The sequence below is a fragment of the Pyrgilauda ruficollis genome, unplaced genomic scaffold (genome assembly GCF_017590135.1).
Source record: "Pyrgilauda ruficollis isolate IOZ18807 unplaced genomic scaffold, ASM1759013v1 scaffold93, whole genome shotgun sequence".
Taxonomy (NCBI): domain Eukaryota; kingdom Metazoa; phylum Chordata; class Aves; order Passeriformes; family Passeridae; genus Pyrgilauda; species Pyrgilauda ruficollis.
The window spans coordinates 3,092,819-3,113,124 of NW_024531377.1; the positions used below are offsets into that span (position 1 = coordinate 3,092,819).

The following is a 20,306-nucleotide window of genomic DNA, read 5'->3' on the forward strand; positions in this document are numbered from 1 at the left end:
GCCAAGGGGAGTGACGAAGGTGGGATGGCATGTGAGCAGATGAAATACATGGCAGCTTCTCCCCTGACGGCAAGTTTAATTATTTGCTGTGTTGTATACACAAGAAAAAAAACACACAGATATTGGGAAATCATTCACTGTGATTCCTGTCGGGTGGATTATGAAAAACACTCGCTCTTGCTGGTCCATGGCAGAACAAGGTCTTAAAATATTCAGAACCTGCTTATGCCTTTGTCACAGATGGGAGGAAAAACAAGGTAGAATATATTTCAAAGACAGAGAACATGAATACATCAAGAGAGCAAAACCAGAGGTGCTTTGCTGTATGAACTGAGATATCCAACAGAAGTGAACCAAAACAAACTTTAAGGCAAAGAAACATCTTCCTCTGTGTAGTTTCATTCCAGAGAACTTTCTAACACATCCCTTCTTGTCCTTTCTGCATTTAAAGATCACTGGAACAGATTTTTTTGTCTGTTCAGTACTCAACCAACAAACAGCTGCACTTCATTAGTATCAGTTTTCCTAAATCCCTCTGCTCCAGGATCCAGTAGCTTATAGGAGATTTCTGAGTGACTGTGAAGATGTGAAATGCTTTAGCTCACTAGGCATGGTTCAAAGCCATAAGTCAGAAATAAATCTTATCAGTGATCCTACAATCTGTGAAGCTACAGAATAAGAAGATGCAGACAGGTAATCTTTCTGAAGCTGCACTTTAAAAAATATTTTAAAAAAATATTAAAAAAAAAATTAAAAAATACAACTAACTGAGAAATGACAAGCATGAGCAAGGTTGTCTGGCAAGCCTTGATGTACTTGCTTAAGCTGATGTCTTGTCACTGTCAATAGTTTTTCTGCTTAATATGAACCTGGCTCCATTCTGGATAAATTTCTCTCTGCTGCTGCTAACTTCAGCACTCCTGTGAACGAGGCCTACATGAGGACTGGTAGGTTTGAAGAGTAGCAGCATGAAGAGCTGCCAGCCCAAATCCCAGCTGTGCTAGAGAAAGCATGTACTGCCTTTTCTGAATGGCTCAGGGGCAGTCCTGAAGCCTACTCTGTCTTGGATGTTGCAAATATAATGCTTGTTCATGCAGTAAGATTCTTCCTCTCTGTGTTTATGTAATGCTGTTTATGTAATGCCCTATTCTTACAGCATACACACCTAATTATGAAGATTGTAATACATCATGTGATGCAATGAGGACAGGAAATGACATGTTTTTCAAAGTACATTTTGTGGCATTCAAGCAGATAACCATATCTTTCCCCTGCACAGTGGGCATAAATAAGTATATTTTATAGAAAATAAAACCAGAGATAGTTGTTGCCTTGCTACTGACCTAGTACCTATATTTGAAAACCTGAGTCAAACACACAAAAAAAAGCTCTGTAAATTACACAAGAAAAGAAAACATTGTGACTTGCCTCGCAGGGGGAGTTCCTCAAAGGAGCTGGAAATGTTGTGCTGGTCATGACAGTCTTTGCTACTGCTGGTGCCTTGCTGGTGTTAAGGAGGAGTGCACAACCTGGATGGAAGAAAAGGAAGAAGGTCAAACTGCAGCACTCACCTTTGGGTTTCAGGATTTGTGAAACCTGCCCCAAGCCTTTGTTAGCTGGCTCCTACCACAGTGGAATTCCAGGGAGCAGAAGGCCTTTTCCATTTCTTAGGGATGCAGCTTCCCCTACCTAACAAACATACTCAGTAATCACATGAGCCTGTCCACCTTCCCCCCACTGCCACCTTCTGTTGCTCCATGACTTTAAATTCATCCTCCTTGCAAGGCAAATAATAAAGTGTATCTTTTATGAACAAAATGTAACTTGGAAGAAAAGAATTTATCTTGACCAAAACCAAATAAAAATACAGCTACAGCTCTTTGCTGCTTGAATAATTTCTGTAAACAAGAGGAACAAGGGCAGTATTGGGTTTTCTCTTAGCAGCTTAAGCCTTCAACTGTTTGTATGAGAAGGATTAGATACTGGCATTTAGATAGGAGAACCAAGTACATAGTAATTATACATAAAAGGCCAACTCAAGGGATCATGAAGCAAAGACAAGAAAAATTAGGATGTGAGCGGGGGAAAAAACTAGCAGTACAGAAAAATAGTGAAAATAAATAGGAAAATCAGAAAGAAAAAAAGAGATCAGTATGGTAGAGGGTCAGACAGATGAACATTTGGTATGAAGTTTTTTAGAAGGGGTCACAAGACAAAAAGGGAGCAGGACAGTCTTTTGCTCAAAGCACTCAGAGTGGAAAGATGGCATTTGAGAGTAGAAATCTGGAATATGCTTCACTGGAAAACTTGCCTTGTGTTTCATTCCCTCTCCTCACCATGTGTGTATCATTTCTGCTTGTGCTCCACACTTACTGTTTACTCTCACACACCTTCTATGGAAGGGAAGCGCTTGTGCTCCGGGCTTCCAATCCGCCATGGAGAAGGATGGGACGCAGAGGAGCCTGGCGTCCAGCCACAATCCCCTTCTTCGAATGAGCAGTAAAAGCCAGAGGGAAGCTTTCCTGCAAGAGGGAAAGGCACACAGACAGAAGAAGCCAGTGAGCTGAGAAGGAGGCTCCTGGGCTCACACAGGAGCTGCAGTGACTGTTCCAACCAGGGCACTCCCAGCTCCTCAGTCCTTTCGCGTGGAATTGAGCACGTGCCTGACCATGGGGAGAGAGGAGCAGGGGGCAACAACCCCCAGAGTGCGGCTAAGTGACTCCCCACACACCTTGACAAACCCCAGTGAGAGGACACATCTCACTACACACCATGGGGTCTCCTAAATGCCTGGGCTCTCACTCTGCAGGTATCAGCTCACTCAAGGTCACATCTTGGAGATGACTTTCCTAAGCACTGCTTCTGCAGCACCACAGGGGGAATCTTGGAGAGGGATAAATTCCCTACAAGATTCCCTCCCTTACAGTCCATGTTTCTACTCAGCCCAGCTCAGCAACATGATCTCTTCTCTCTGTGAGCACTGATGTGGCCTCAGGTAAAACACTGAATCCTTTTGTGCCTCACTTTTTTTAACCTGTGAGTCTCTTCCATGAGATGAAAGAGGATAGTTTATTTTAATCCATACTTCCAGGCTTTGAAGCCTGCTCATTCTGTCTCTAGCTTAGGATTTCAGTTTCCAGCTCCAAACAATAGAGCTCCATTAGCTTTTTGCCTTGAAATTTGCCAGTTTTAAAGCAATAGTAGTCCTATTCAAAGCAGAAGGTAATCTCATGCCTTCCATTTACTAATCTACCTACAACTGCAAGTTGTGCTTCCGGGGGGTGCAAAGTATTGCTACTTTTGCTCCAAGAGAGGAGAATGACACATGAAATCTGTTAAAAATTGAAAGATAGAAATGAAATTTAATGTGCAAACACATATCCAGGTTTGGTGTTTTTTTTTTTTTTTTTTTTTTTTTTTTTTTTACTTTTAGCTGCTTGATAAAATCAGAATAAAAATTTCTTCACTTACAAGCAGTAGGATAGACCACAAACTTCTAAAGCAAGAGAATCTTCTGGTCAAGTGATACCAGTAATTTCATTAGCTCCTCTATGAGAAGAAGAGGCTCTTGAACACATAATTTGTTGTGATTATTAATTTCTTTTCCCTCTGAAATTATATATCTATAGAGAGGCTGTCAGACAATGAGGCACCAGTATTCAAACTCCAGATAATTCAGAATGTTTAAGTACCAGCAGATCCCCCTAGCTGAGATTTCAGACCTGCTCACAGGACCCCAGCTTTGGCTCACACACCTCAAAAGGCATTGGCACATGCAGGTGTTCCTTGGTGTACCCAGAGAAAACAGCTGTGGAACACCACAACTGCAGCATCCAGACCACAAACATTTGATTTTCTGAGACCCTGAATCACAACTCACTTGTGAGAGGAAAGTGAAACAAATCCTCTATCTGTAGCTTTTTAGTAGGGCTAGTTTTGGACCTGGAACCTGACATTGAGGCAAGAGCCACATTTTAGTGGTATTTTGGGCAACCATCTAAACCCATTATGAAAAAAATTAAAACCTGTACTGAAGTTAGGGCTTTTCCAAGTTTTTCTTTTTAAAAATCTCTAAATTCATTCAGCCCTAGTCTTTAAATGTGAAGCTGTTAAGCAGAGAGTTACTTCCCTGTATTTCACCCCTCTGCAGAACTTGATTATATTTCATTGCACAGCCTGAGGCTGGGATACAAAGAAAATGACAAATTATAATGTGCCCTGAATTCCCACAGAAACAGCTTGGCTTGGTGTCCAACTGAATTCATGTCGTGGCCATTTGCTATCTAGGATGATGTAAACACGTCAGAGCAGCAGGAGGAGCCATCTAAGTAGCAATCCCTGCCTGAAGGAAAAGCTCACTGTCGATGAACGAGTAAGGGCATAAATAAAAAGCTATTACTTTCACAGAATATTTCATTCCCTTTCCCCAAATTAATGTTTTATGAGTTTTCAGATGTCTCATGCCCTGGATGCATTTTCTTTGCTGCTCTTTCTTACCTTGAATATGTACAGCACCTGTGATTCCATGTGTTGGTACTCCACAGAGACCTCTTTGGATACCACTTCTCTCCAACCTGTACTTCTCCATTTCATGTGTTTGTGACTGAAACTCACATTAGCACAGACACTGCACTGATGAGGGGAAGCTGCTCTGACTTTATTGGAAAATCATGGAAATTAGAGGGCAGGGATTACTTCTACTGAAACCTGCCATTTTGGATATTAATGCCAGTGACAGAAACCTCAGAAGATTTAAGCCTTAGTAAGATTAAGATACAACTTGTGGGTACGAGATGGAGAACAGAGTAGTCCAATGAAACTGAAGCACCCTGACAATGCAAGAGTCTCACCTTTTATGTGGGTGGGCAAGCAGGGAAAAGCTGTTGAAGGCTAAACTTGTTCTTTACCCTTCAGAATTAAATACCTTTCAAGAAAATTCTAAATAAGTTCTTTTTTTTAACCAGATTTTTCATCCATTAATAGTAGAGAATTAGTAACTGATACAATTTATGAAGCAGATGGAGTCATCTCTTGCTTCAAAACTAGGTGTAAATCAACCAGATACTAGAGTTTTAACTCCTGGGTGAAATTCCAAACTGGTATTATAAAGAACAAAAGCATTAAAGACTACTCTGTATGTACAGACCTTTTACCAAGTTTAGGAGGAAATCTCAGAAGCCAAACAGATCAGCTACTCAATTTAAAGAATCACATGAATCTTAAACATGAGTTTGTTTCAATGATTCTTCTATGCTAGCGAAGTTGGCCAGCCAAATTCTACCAGAAATGAAGCATAAAAAGAGAAAATACTTTTCAACAGTCAGCGGAGTTATCCTTTAATGGCAGATGGCTTTGCTGAGCTCAACACTGCCAGAGGTTAGAATTCATTTCTATAAGTACAGCTTTTGATAAAGGAAGGAGCAGAAGGATTAGTGTATGCAAGACAGGAACCTTAAGAGCATAGCATGGCCTGGCAACAGGTTGCTACTTCATCATTTTGCTTGCAGGAAGACTCTGCTGGGCTGCATCTGGATAAAAAACCAATCCCACGATTTCTTCACACGTTTTTGCCTGGAAAGCAAACTGGCCACTGTAAAATTGATTATCAACGCTTTTTTTGGTCACTCATCCACATTATCAGAAAATCAAACTTTAAAGGTTCCTGCTCTAGCTGCCATCTGGCCTTTAGATTGATGTGTGCATGCAGTCCTCCCACCACAGGCTGAGCCCCTCCTTTCAGGAACCAGACACTTGTCTTCCTTATCTCACCTGCTAAGGTGCTTCACATCCTTAAATATTCAATGAAGCAGAGTGAAAATTACCCTATAACCGAGATTATGAGATTTATTTGAAAGATAAAGAGGACATTACTTCCTGTTCCAGCTAAAATTCATAAAACGTGGAAGTGCAACCTCAGGAGAGACTTGGGTAACCATTTTCTTCTGAACTAGACCAGAACTCCAGACCATAAGCTTGGAAACTCTTTATGTAAATCGAAAATATGGGTTCAAATTCCCAGAAGAACCAGTTCTGGGTTAATTGTATCCTGAGTGATTCCTGTAAGTTCTGCGTCTCTAGATAATAAATATACTACTGGAACCTCCATTATTTAAAATGTTACCATTTTTAGAATATATCCATTACTTGCCTAACATGCTTGGACTGACAAGCCAATATTTTCTAAGGATGAAAGTTTTTTTTCTGAATTTGTCACAGAAAGTAAAATAGTTTTGGACTAGACAGAATTGCATGCATCCCTTTTCAGTAAAGTTTTAACTTTTGCCCTGACTTGCTGCCCTGCAATGAAAGGTTATTTAACCACAATTCCAGACACTGTTAATTAAAAAGAGAAGTACAAAACTGCTAAAACAGATTCACTCTTTCTGTAAAACAGAGCCCTGCCCATCTATGTTAGTAAATAATATGAGTTTTTGTGTCAGTCTTGTACCACAGAAAGTATATTACATGTGATTACTACAATAAGAGAAAAATTTTCTTCAATAAGTTCTATCCATATGTTGATTGATTTGGTAAACTACTTATATAGAATTTGTTGCTTAGCATTAATAGATAAATTTGCTGAAGCTTAAGGCACAAGCTGTGAACTTTCACCAGATATGCTGAACTTTCCACTCAGTCAAATATGAGAAAACCCTAGAGCTGGTTCAAGACAGAAGATAAGGACTTCATTAACAGAAGCTGCAGCCTTGGAAATAAGAAACATCCTACCTAGAGGCGAGCAAGGGACACAGTGATGAATGGGAAGAGCTCCCAGAGCCTCATATGGGGGACAACTGGTCCAAACAGTCACATGAAGGCTGGGGAATTCATAGTGTTTGAGTACAATCAACCAGGGACTTGTTCAAGGCTGCTCTTCAGAGGCATCCAGCTCCAGCTATTACATCATTAAAAAAGCACTTTTATAGAGGAATATATCTTTCAATTTAAGAATTCAGCAGAAACCTTGAGTCAAAGCCTGCCATGGCTGCCATGTGTAGTTTCTATATCTGGAAAGGCATGAATTTACCAGCAGAGACACCCCACCAGTGCTATCTGAAGTAATAATATGTGTCTGCAGTGTATGCTCTGCCAAATAATTTCTGGTGTGGCACTTCCATCAGGCTGGTGAATCTCTGTGTCTGATCCTGAGTCAACAAACACGTGCAGCTCAGTCTCTCATCCCTCATCTGCCTCTTTGAGGCTGTCTTTTACTCCTGCAAGGATATCTGATTATGACTCAAACATGTTTTTCTCTAGGGGTCATTCCTCTCTGGTTTTACAAATTCTACATAGACTAATTGGTTGCAAGGCAGAACAAGCACCATGATGTTTCATTGGCCATTAATAAGTAAAGAGATGTTAGCAAACAGCAGGCTGTAGAGAGATCTTTTTCAGCTAAGACAGGAACAAAATTCAAATTATTAGGGAAAAAAATTAAAATCATAATAAAACCAATCAGTTTTATTGTAAAACCTGTAAAGCTGAAAGACTGCGAAAGGCAAAAAAAACCAACACCTCATTGAAGCTCAAAGATAGAAGCCTTTGATAATGGCATTTTTAAAACATCTCGCCTCAGTTTTGAGCATAGCTCATCTTTTTCTGACAGCTCTTTTGTCTAAGCAGAACCATTTGGGAAACCCTTTTCTCTGCTTGATAAATCTGAATCACTTTTTACCACACTTGCAAAAAGCTGATGAAAATATCCGTGTTGCTCAGGAGTAAAATGACAACTAAAATGCTGAAAGATGACATATGTTTTGTGTTAGGCTGCCACTCAGATATATCTGACACCTCAAACATTAGATCACTTCTCTGTTTTGTGTAAGAAACCTTATGCCAACAATATTCAGCACTGTAAAGAAGCAAAAGCAGAAGGATCAGCCACAGAACTGAGCAGGCTTGTGGGTGGATAAGCAGGCATATCCACAGCCTGGGCTCCTGCTCAGGCAAGCTATGCTTTTTTGTTCCTTGAGTGGAAGACAGTGCTTTTTGGACCTTTTGGCTGGAAGTAAGAACTCTCATTTCCAGTACCTATGGGTGAATGCAAGGCATGTGGTCTCCTCAAGCTGGGAGTGATGCTCTGCTAAACAGCTGGCTAAATATCTTCTGCTTTTTACATTTTCTCACTGACACTCTCAGTACATTCCTTTGCCAACACAGCTGCAAGTGCCATGTTGCCTTGTGGAAACAGCTACAGATGAATGGAGGGAGAAAAGACAACCAAACCAAGGCCTGTGGACAGCATATGCCAGAGAGGCACTGGCTGCTTTCCCACTGGGCTCACCACAGCTGCAGGATGGCAGCAAGGGGCAAAAGCAGAGCCGCCCTCCTGATATGTGAATATGAACAACAGACCTGCCACAAGTGCACCCAGGGTCTGAAAATACCAGGCAAGCATGTTCCTCCTGCCCCATCCCATGTGATATTTAGTTTACATCCATGATCAGTGCAACTCCACCTTCTGACCTCTGCCCTTCTCCCTGGGATTACTCCCACAAGGCAGAGCCATTTACAGCACACGGGCACCAAAGTGTGTCTGAGCATACAGTTGAGGGTAAATAATGTTTCTCTACTTCCAATGAAATGAAAATGCATTCGACCTTTTTTAAATTATAGAGTAGAACACAACAGAAATGCCATTATGAGGTTTTAGAGTTCTGTTTTAAATGTCTTAGATGGAAATAAGGTTTCAATATTACTAATATGAAGCATTATTGGTTCTAAGAAGCTGCAAGTCCACAGTGCTGATACTGTTCCTGTGAATTTAATGTCCACTGAGTGGGTCATTAAAGAATATCATTTCAAATTGTAACAATATCTAAAATGATGGAGAAGCTTGTAATTTCAAGCTTTTAACTAGTTTCCTAGATGATCCCAGGTCAAACCAATGTTCTTCACACCAATATAGTCTGTAACTTTATTTCTTTATTAGCAAAAGTGAAATCTGCTAGAAGTTGTATATCACTCATGTTAAGTTCTTGCTAGAAACAGCAAACATGTTTTTTACATACCAAATCAACCCAGTTCTATTGTAACAGCCCACAGGCTAGATCAGCTGTGGCACATACACTTTGAATAATAAACTCTCAATATTTGTTTTTCTTGATATATTTGCCCTCTAGACAACCATATAGCTGACAACCCACCACTCCTAACTATCTACAGGCTGGCAGATGGGAGGATGCTGGAGGTGGAATCTACAGAGGTATAGAAAAAGTGATAAGGCACCTTCAAGACGGTCAAAGGAAGGTCCTAAACTATCTGAGTTCCACAGCACATTTTTGAAGTACTCAGGCACAGCAAGTTCTTAGAAAACTCAGGCTGCTATCTATCTTCTGCTGTATGTTATTGGACTATTGACTCCTGAAGAGAGAGTAGAAAACCAGAGGAATTACAAAGATACAGGAGTCGGTGAGAGACAAGCTACTGGCTTTACTAATTTTTCATCTTAGAAGTTTTCTCCTTCCTCTCTCTCTGCCACATGCTGCACTACATTTTGATTAAAGGCTCTAACCAACTACACATTTCATAATTCTGTAAGGCACCTAGCTATTTCAGGCTATACTTCCTTTGCATTTCTGATCAAGACACTGGAAGGGATGAAGCACCGAGAGCATGTTAAGAAGCTGCTGTAGAACTGATGTAGGTGAGCCCAGAAATATCAAATGGTGCACTCCAGGCAGACATCCGGGAAATGGCACCTGTTATGGGGGATACAGGTCTTTTGATAGCACCAAATGAGTCTGTTGGTGAAGTCTCAGACATTAAAGTTCAAACCAATCAATGTAAAAAGGATGGTACGACCTGGGGGTTAGGATTTACTCACTGCACATATCTCCCTCATCTTCTCCCTCAGCACAGTCCTGGAGGAAGTCACACGCCTGCCCCAGCCTGATCGCTGTTCCATTCCAGCAGCTGAAGGAACCCTCCAGAGCCATTTTTGAGAGAGAGGCAGATCCTAGAGAAAAAGAAAAAAAAAACAACAAAAACACTTCAGATAACCAAACTGCCTTTCTTTCAACCAACGGGTTACAGCATACTGCATAACACTGAAGAGACAAACACCTTGTGAAATCTTCTCAATTCAATACTTACTTGATAATTTTTTTGACCTATTTAATCTTGTCAAATGCCTAATAGTCCACCTAGTAGAGAATTTCAGTTCCCCAGGCCTTTCTGGTGCTGTAATATGGAAGGCAGCTTTGACCTCTGGAGGGCTTAAATCCTGCATCCTGCTCTGGTACTTCTCAAGAACACAATACATGATAGGTTTTTAATTGTGTGTGAATTTACTGCTGCAGTGACAGTCCTGAAAGCTGATATCCTCTCTGTCTAGCTCAGCAGTAAACATGGCTACAGGATTCAGAAAGAGCACAAGCTTTCATCATGCTCTTTTGGCAACATGCATTACCTTTGCTTTGGGTGAATTGTGTTGTCGTATTCTCTGCAGGAGAGAAAACGGTTCAACCTCTACTTGTAATTTTCTTTCTCTTCTATGCCTACTCCTGCTCCTGCACTCCCTTGAGTCAGGGAGCCCACAGCAGACTACATCCAGCAAGAGACAGAAGGCACCAGCTCATTTTACCTGTGCTAAGCAGCAAAAGACATCCAGCAATGTCAAAGGAGACAGTTCTTATGAAATGAGGTCATCACACATTACAATTAGAGGTCAATATCACCCACTCAGAAATGACCCCGGGCAATTTTCTCTAAGAACCATCCTTTTCTGGAGGCACTTGATTCCCGCGACAGCTGAGAAGTCAGATATCAAGTAGCCTGACCGGTATCACTTTCCTTACTGAAGGAATTCTCTCATCCCAAGTTCTTTGAGATGATACGTAGGATCATCTCAATTGATCTCATCTCAACTGATACTTAATTCATAACATCCTGGAGTCAGTGTGTATGGAGGAATCTAAACTTGAGAAATGCCAGAGTTCCTTCCACAAAAATCTGGAATGCAGTTCACTGACACCTTCCTGAGTGTGCCAAGACATGCTTCCAGTCACTGCTGGAAGACAAGCCTGGAAGAACAAAGAGATCTGTGCTGTGAATTCCCCACTGCAGCAATAACTGCCCTGTCTCATATTAAATGGATAAATGCTCCAGATTAAACCAAAGCCTCTGGGCAGAGCGAGCCATTGTTTGCCTAACTCATCCGTGCTCACTAAACAGTACAGCTACATCATGTTCTCTGGTACTACAGGGAGTTGGAAATCACTGGCGATTCAATTGGATATGCACTTGATATTTTTATTTATATTGCCTGCCAAAACTAAAAATTAATGAAGCATGTAGGAAAACAACCACTATTTCTCTTCCAGCTTATTTTATGGTGCAAATCACTCACGAGTGGGGGGAATACATGCCAAACTTTATTAATAAAGGATGACAGATCCTCAAAAAGGTGCTCTGTGTTATTGTCAGGTCAATTTTTTTCCCTTCCTTAGAGCAATTCTGGCTTGCCACATACAGGCTGCACAATGCCCTGGTATTCCAGTCTGGGTCAAGGCATGACTGCAGAGGAGAAGCTTTGCAGGAAAAATACACTAAGTAACTTGGAGCTGGCTGCTGACAATTTCTGTGGGCTCTGTGGTGAGGGTTTAAGGCAGTGAGATGGCATCTTCCTTGTCTTTGCCGAACTTCCTACAAAAAATGCACCCTCAGAGACACCGCTGAGAGCCTTCCCTCTGTGAGGTGCAAAACTCTTCATGTGCCACAAGCCAGACACTTGGGGCTCAGCTCATGTGCAAATGGGCACTACAAAGCTGTGAGAAGGGACTCTGGTACTCAGTAGGTGATCCCTTCTCCTACGGGTGTGCAGGGAGCCTGAATAGCATCCCGTTGTTGGAAGTACCACCCAAAGAAAAGTTAGGAGACATGTCCCAGAGCGTTTCCATGAGTCAGCAACATCATGACACTTTTAAAAGATCCTTAAGTTCTACTGAAATTCAGAAGTACTCTTATCTCTCTGAATTACCCCACAGATGGTTTTGAAGCCCATGTTTAGTACCAGCTTTCATGTCCCTCTCAGTTTATCTGCAATCTTTTCAGCAATGTCCGTGTTTTACTTCAGCAGCTGCAGAGACACACAGAGATTCAGAGGAGTGGTAATTGTAGGCAATGGGGTTGTTCTGTTTACTCAATTAATTATAACTTTTTAGAGGCACTCACTTTTCCAAGCACACAACTGCATTAACACTAATTATAATGGAACCAAGGCATTCAAGAGAACCTACTTGTCTTCCCAGGTGTTTTTTGTTGCAGCCTAGGGGCACAAATCTCCCGAAGCCAACTGACTGTAGTATTTGAAATATGTCAGTTGCAACTGGGAATCAGGCAATTCCAGGAGCTATTCCTCCAAAACAAAGCAGCAGATTTACATGCTCATTCATCTCTGTGGAGACGAGGCTTGAATTAGCTCAGATTTGCATTAGACCAATACATACGTGCTCCTTGTATAGGTTAGAGAACACAAATAGCAAAGCTGCAGCCCGGGGAATGGCTGGGCTCTGTTACAGTGCATGATTTATTCCCATCTTGTTTGCTTGCTTACTGTGAGCACAAAGGCAAAATGAATTGGAGAAAGGACATGATTAACTAGTAAAACAAATAGATAACCAAAAAAAGCCCAAATACAAATAATCCTTTTAATGGGCCACTTAATGCAGATGTTTGCATCCAAGCTCAAGGAAACTCGAATTTTAATTAAAATACTTTGCAAGAAAAACAGACGTTTGATCTTTTCAGTTCCCAGACCCAATTACTCCTGGCAAAGTGAACCAGAATGACCTGGATCACTGAAGTGGCCTCAGCTCACACACAGAAGATGTGTAAGGAAAGGAAAATGAATGGTATCAAATAAGTATCAGAGTAAAATTTGTGGGAGACATCCTTTATATTTACAGCAGTGTTTATGTAGCCAGTGGCATCCATAAATTACAGCAGTAATTAAGCTGTACCACGGCTGGCTTGGAGGCTTATAAATCATTATTTAAACAGCAGCATTAAATAAATGGCATTTCAGGCTCTAAATTGAAAGTAAAAAAGTAAAAACAACTCCTTGGGGAACAAGAGCTGACTTTGTACCTCACAGGTCCTGCTTCTCAACACAGTCCAGCCCTGGCAGTGTTCAAATCCAGTACCAGACCCTGGACTCAAATGACAGCCTGGAATCTTTACTGCCCATGCTTTTGGACTTGCTTTCCATTTCCTGTATCAGGATGGAAAGAGGAAAATCATGTGGCTTAGCTTATGCAGGATCAGCAATTTTCTGCTTGCACTGTGGGACCCAAGGGGATGTATTCCAATTCTCAACAGATTTTCTCTGACTTGGGTTTCCTCTTCTCTGCTTCCCTGTCCCCCGACCAGCAGAGAAATCACGGAGTGCTGGCAGGCTCTGGTGAGTCTGTCTCTGAGGAACCTGGCCAGAAAGATGGTGGTGTTTGATCACTGCAAAAGGGGAAACTTCACCTTCCTGCCACCACACTTGGCCAGGTGGAATGGAGAAGAAATTCTTGAAGGCATCCACAAAAATATATCTTATCTGGCAAACTGGCTATGCTGCTAATTATCATGTAGGGTTTAACAAAGCTGAACATAATTATACCTTCACATGCTACATTCAACTTCTTAAACCATATTTTTTAATTCTACCAAAAGCTTTTGGGACAAACAGTCAGGTGAAGCACCCCTGCTGAGCACACATTAAAGCAAAAGAGCTCAATAGGACAGTACTTGGTTGCTGTTTAAAAATTGTCTCATTTATACTCTGCAAAAATTCCAAAGGTCTGGAATAAATGTACAGCCTTGTCACATTTTACCAGTGAGCAGCTTCTCTCTGGGCTATCCTTGAGGAGTACATAGTTGAGTTGTACACAGTTGAGTTTATTGCAGTGGTTCTCAAGGCAAGACCCTATATGCCCACAATGTGAAAAATTTCCATTTTTAATTGCATATATGTAGCAAAAAATAACTACCCATGGAAGTCCACCATGTTTATCTAACCATGTGTGTTTATCTCTCAAAACAGAAAGTTTCCTACTATTTGATTACATCTCTTAAAAAATGTTTTCCAACGGGCTAGTGCTGCAGCTTAGCACCTCCACCAAATATCACTAAAAATCTGGGATTGTACAATCTTGTTGATGATGTGTGTCTGTCACAAGTATTTGTCATTAACTTCTCAGTTTCTCCTGTCCCTCCTGTGGCTTGAGTTCAAAGCTTTCACTCAGATCTTTACAAAAACATTACTTGGGTGATTGAAAGGTTGTGTGAAAACAGAAGCTGTCTAGCTATAAAAGGATAGTGAGAATTTGGGGGAGTTTCTGATTATTGATTTTTCCATGACTTGCCATTTTTGATGACCACATATTTCCTCACTCTTTATCTCCAGTCCTCCAGCAAGACAGACATTCAAAGGCTGCTGGCTCACTTTGTGCTGAGGATAGTCATATTACAGGACAGAGTAAATTTTCTGTTTATACAAGTCACTAATACCCACGCTTTCACCATTAGAGAAGTTGGAAGCTATGAAATAAAGGAGGAAAGAGAGTGAGCAAAGTGAAAGATAAATTCATGTTTGAGGGGAGCAAAGCCATCCTTGGCAAATGGCCATTGAACTCCACATGATACAGGGCAGATCACATAAATCACAACTTTCACAGCAAGCTACACTGCTCTCATTTTCCAGCCACCCACCCCAGGACACCTGTATACAGATCAGCAAGGAACCCGAGTAGTTGCAGCTGCAAATGAGGCCAGTGAGAGAAATACTTGGAAACACATTGTCCTCAAAAATGCTTTGAAAAAAAGACTGGATTCCATGTTTCTCACACCAGGCAGGCAAAGTTGGTCAACACTTCATGATTCCAGTCTTTAATATTTGTAACAGCATTGTTACTGTTACTGTCATTGCCTAACGATGCATTTGTGGGAGGAAATGTTATCTTTTTTATTAGACTGCCTGCTACAGGCAGAAAAAACAGCCTGTAAATGCCTGAAAGCTCACCCATTTTTCCAGTTACATAAACTGCCTTTAATCTTCTTACTTCACCTCCTAAACATAAATGGGAATAAACTCATCACAAGAGCTCTGTGATGTTCATTTCATTAACGTTTGTAAGGAACTGAGATGCTATGATAACAGGCATAAAAAAACCTGTAAGGAAATTATTTACTGTCTTCACAGCGCAGCTTGAATAATTCACAGTAGAAAATGAACACACCTTTGATGAAGGCAGGACAGAGGGCAGCAAATAACTTCCCATTGAGAGAGCACCCCCTGCTCTGCAGAATAAGGGTGCAGCATTCCCACAGTGAGCTACTACAAGAAGAGAAAACTTGCTCATTAGAGCCATGTACAGACAGAATTTTCATCCCAAAGACAATGTCAACATTTCAAAATGTATCTAAAGAGAAAATAAAAATGGCCAAAGCTCTCACAGAACAAAAAAAAAATTAAATCAATTCTAGGTTAGAAAACTGACTTTAGAGGTTTCAACATATGAATAATGCTGTCATAAACCCCAGAAATGCGAAAACACTTGAATTAAGACAAAAATAAAATGTTGGGCAGGAAATTCAAGAGGGAACATACTGGTTTGGAACACACTCATGCCAATAATTCAGCCAGCTCTGTTCTAATGTGCCTTCCTTCTCTGCTGCTTCAGAGTAGGGATGCTGCGTTTAGTACACAAATTTTAAACATCTGCTTCTTCAGCATTGCCTAATGCCAGCAGGATTGCTTGCACAGAAGAGAGCTCTCAGCACACCTGAGGAGCTGGCACTTGCTCACTGCCACGTTTTCAGTTGCAAGAACTCTCTCCAGAGTTGTGCAGCATTCAAGACTATCCAGACCTTCTGTGTTCTCTCAGAAATGTTTTCGACCAGGTCTAGTTGCTTTTCCTATCTTTTGACTGAATTACTTTCCAACAATAATGTTGGTGTGATGTATATTCCCTGAATTTACAGAGAAAAATAGCTTCCTTAAAAAACTATAATGAAATAAGAATGTGGAAAGAGAAAGTTAGATGGATTTCACACTTTCTCAATTTTCAATTAGGAAAGTTGGCTGAGGGTCTTAATAGTTCCTGAGACAACAAAAAATTGTTAAGTTCAGTAAATGACATGATAATGTATTCCCCTAGAACTTAATCCTGCACAAAATATAGCTGCTTCTTTTGGGTTTTTTTGCTAGGGTTCATGGTAACGTACCTATTTTTCTGGTGATTTGTTACCATTCAATAAGCAGCTCCAACTGCACATCCAAAAATTAACAGTAAACAAGTAAACAGCAGCAGTGAACTTCATAATGAAAGTGTGATTTTCCATCCTACTGTGATACCTACATATTCTGTGGCATCTACTGAATTGAAAAGTGCCAAAAGAGAAGGAGAATACTTATTGTATGAAATACTGTGCATACATAGTCACTGGATCTTTTTAAAATTTCATGTAACACAGTAGATATTTAAGGCTTTCATCCATAAATATGAACATTCTGACTTAGAATAATCCAGTGGCATAGAGTAATTTTATTAAAATCCCAAATCTTGTTTCTTTTGGTTGGTTTTCATTGCCCTTGTTTCAATATCAGGCTGCATTTGCTGTTTGTTTCTCTTTTCTCTCAGATACAATTGCATCTTTCTAGGTACAGCTGCATTTTCGCGAGATTAAAAAAACACCAACAAAAAACCCTCTCCCCTAGGTTTCATGTTTCTCCTAAAACAAGTGAATACTATATATTTCTAACAGTAAGCAGCTGGTTAAAAGAAAAAAAAAAAATCTCCACAAAAACAAAGTCAAAAACCCCTTTTCAGTGACCTCCTGTGAATTTTTCAAAATTCATACCTTGTAGAGGGAAAATAAAAAGTCCAACTTCTATTATTAGCTCTGCTATTCCCATCAGACTTTTCTGGGTCTGAATAGGCTTGGAGAACAGCTCTTCCCAGGGAACAATCTTTTCCATGGGAAACACCAGCAGACTGATTGCTGCCTCACTGAAAGATGAATGCTGCCTGCCACACGCGGCAGGCACTGACAAAACCATGAGGTGGCTAAGATCTCCCAGCTTATTTACAGACAACAGGAGCTGATTTAGCACAGGTCCTACCTCAGCATCAGACACAGAACTGAATGTGAAATAAAACAAAGCTGCTGGAGAAAAGGCATGAAAACTGTGCTTCCAAACCTCATGTGTGCCTCTTGGGGAAACTGTAAGAGCTGATTAGGTAGGAAATACATGTAATTTTCCACCTTTTGCTTCTTAGGAGGCTTAGTTCAAATCCATTTTCAATTATTAAAGTAAGTGTTATCTTTGCCTCTTCCAGTTCTGCAGTTCCTAGCACAACCAACACTGACACTATACACAGATTTTTTTTCAATTCTTTGTTCTTAAAAACAGCCCAGCAAGAAGACCATGAACATCAATAACATTTTAAAGATGAGCAAACTGAGGTACTTGTCAACTGATTTCAATCACCTAAAATGAGCCTGTAAATGGCCCAAACCAGACAAGCTCTCTGACTTCTGCTACTTCCTGTACCAGTTGGACTGAAGATGCCCAGATTCAAGGAAAAAGAAGAGACTGGAGAATATTTTCATAGCTCATCAAGGGCTGATTCCACACAGGTAAGATATAATCTCTCCCTTAACCCTGCAATAGCAGCATCTCAGCAAGCTCTCTTTCAGCATTGCCAATCCATTTAACAAGAGAGGTATATTCATATGCCTGGTCATGAAAAACACAAATAAAGGGACGAGACTTAATTGTATTCAAACAGCATTTTAGATAGGAATGAGATTTTTCATACCTAAAATACAATTCTCTTTCTGTAAGTGTTTTAAGTAGTCTCTCCACTTTAGCTGTCAGCAGTATTAAGGTTTTTGGCCTTAGTACAGATGGGTTGCTGGGGGTGGCAGGTGGAATATCACAAATCAGCACAGCCCTGAGCATGCACATGTGGTCCCTCCCAGCAGAGTGCAGGGACTCCTCACCACACCACAGCCACTCCCTTACTGGGCAAAGCAGGGGCCCCACAGTGGAAGAGCAATTGTTGCTCCAGGTAGAAGCAGAAGTTTTCTTGGGGAAGTAAGTTTCCTGTTGTGTCCCTCTCCACTGTGCCAACTTCTGCAGTTGCGGGAAGGCAGCAAGTTGTCATCAAGCAGCTGATTTCCACTTTGAAAAGTGAGCAATGATACCTCAAACCCACAAAAAATGGGCAATGAAATTGCACCTGAACACTTGCTGTGAGGGAGAGCAGTGGCTGCACACAACAGGTTTGCCACAGGGAGGGACTTCATGTGCATGGATGCACTAAAAGCTTCCAGCTTTTAGTTCTGGGCAAGGAAAAGGAAAGTCTCGATGTCCCCCCACCTCCACAGATCGCTGAACACCAGGGAGTCATGGATGCAGTGAGTCACGGGTGACTCTTCCAGCTGGATGCACCAACAACCGCCAACATCTCAGTGCTCTGAAGCCAGTCCAGAGGGACAGAGGGCCAGCACAGCCCTGTGTGCTTGTGTCCCAGGCTGTGCTCCAAGGCCTTGCTATGCTTGAATGACATTATCCCAGGAGCAAAGCTGCTGAAGGTCAGTGGCCCACAACATCAAAAAAAGCCTGGAGAAGACTCCTTCCTGGAGTCCACATCTCTGCCTGAGGACCTCTATTCATGTTTGAACGTGCATGAAACTTATGAAAATTGGGAACACTTGCTAAAAAAAAGAGATGTCAGTGAATAACAAAGCGACTAGCTCTGTGTAAGCCAAGGTACATACTGAAGATATCAGGGAAAAATGGAGAAAGTTATAACGTTACAATTCCAACACTACCACCCTGGTTTCAGGCAGACTCTCTATTCTCTTGTGGCATGCTCACAGACTCTTTGATTAATGCTTTCCACATGAGATCACGTTCTAAAAGTATAAGAAGATGCAGAGAGGATTGCAGGAGTTGACCAATATCAGTACAGAGAATAACCATGCCCTGAGGTTGAGGTGCCTGTGGGCTGCCAGCAGCAGTAGAGCAGTTAGGCTAAGAGTGGAGTAGTTAAATAATATTAAAATGGCTCTTGAACTTGTTTTAAATACAGTGATAGGAATTTTAACAAACTGTTGCTATGAGTAAAAACAGATCAAGGAGACCGACCATGACTTCTCCCTCTCTCTCTGACTCTAGGTTTTCTCTAAAACCTTTACCCTTCAATGAATAAATTGTGCAATCAACTCTCAGGAGGTTGCATACAATTACTTAGAGCAGTCATTTTCTTAGCAGTCCTCTTCTTTAAATTTGGCACCATAAAGCATAAAGTCTATCCAAAATATCCCTTTATATCCTCTTTGCCAATAAGCTTTCTGTTTAGTGAAAGCTCCCCTTCAAGATTTTTCCAACTCCTTTTCCCCCCATTTTGCTAACTTATTCAGCTGGCCATTAATTAATCACTTAATTACTGTCAGCAGTAGTATTAAATTCTCACAAATTTGCTACTGCAGTTATGCAAAATGCTCCTCCCAGCTGGGTAGGTTTCAGCAAAGCATAGCACCTTGTTGACTTTAGATAAATCTATTTATAAAATGCAAATGTACCTCTTCCTAGCAGGCAAATCCTTTACAACTGTTCAACAATTCATTATACAAAATAAAGAATTAGGAAGAAACACAGTTCTTCATCTAGTCCTAGCAAACAAACATTCTGGTAAAAAAATAAATGATAAAAAGAGAATATGAAATGGTAGCCCCACAGCAAAGTAAATGGGGTTAGTCTGGTCTTGTGGCAGGCAGGGGCAGTAAAATACCCTAAAATACCCAGCCACACAGGCACAGTATTCCAAATGACTGGCAATCAAAAAGTAATTAGGTGTACCAGGAATTAAGAAAAGAGAAATATGAACCAATTTACCAGCTACAACAAGCAGTGAAATTATGTGTACACTCCACCAAACATCTACTGGATCATGGTGCTGTTTCAAGGAAGGTATTGATGCAAAAAACACCATCAGTTTAGGACAGGGTTACAGAGAGCAAGCTTACACTCACTTGACAGTACAAAGTGCACAAATGCATTGAACAATCAAAAAAGAATCACCAAACTTTTTTTTGGCCATAAAATAGGCTAGGGAAGACCTCGAAGCTACTTTGTATGTCTACATTTGATCTTGAAGTATCAATTAAAAAACCCAAGTAATCATTGATATTAATTTTTGTACACATTTCATTAGGAATTCTCTCTGGCAGTGGCTATCTGGACAAGGGCAGTGATCTTAGGGACAGACACTCCTCCTGTTTTTTACTCTGCCCCACTGGTCACT

At 40.9% G+C, this 20,306-nt stretch overlaps 1 protein-coding gene across 1 annotated transcript in view; it reads right to left on the reverse strand.

The window, feature by feature from the left end:
- Positions 1–20,306, reverse strand: part of ALK (ALK receptor tyrosine kinase) — a 221,736-nt gene that overhangs the window by 64,399 nt on the left and 137,031 nt on the right. Inside the window, exons 5-7 of the mRNA XM_041489383.1 lie at positions 9,827–9,958; positions 2,391–2,522; positions 1,429–1,529 (exon numbers count right to left, since the gene is read on the reverse strand). Of these exons, the coding sequence (XP_041345317.1) occupies positions 1,429–1,529; positions 2,391–2,522; positions 9,827–9,958 (365 nt within the window). The remainder of the gene's footprint in view (positions 1–1,428; positions 1,530–2,390; positions 2,523–9,826; positions 9,959–20,306) is intronic.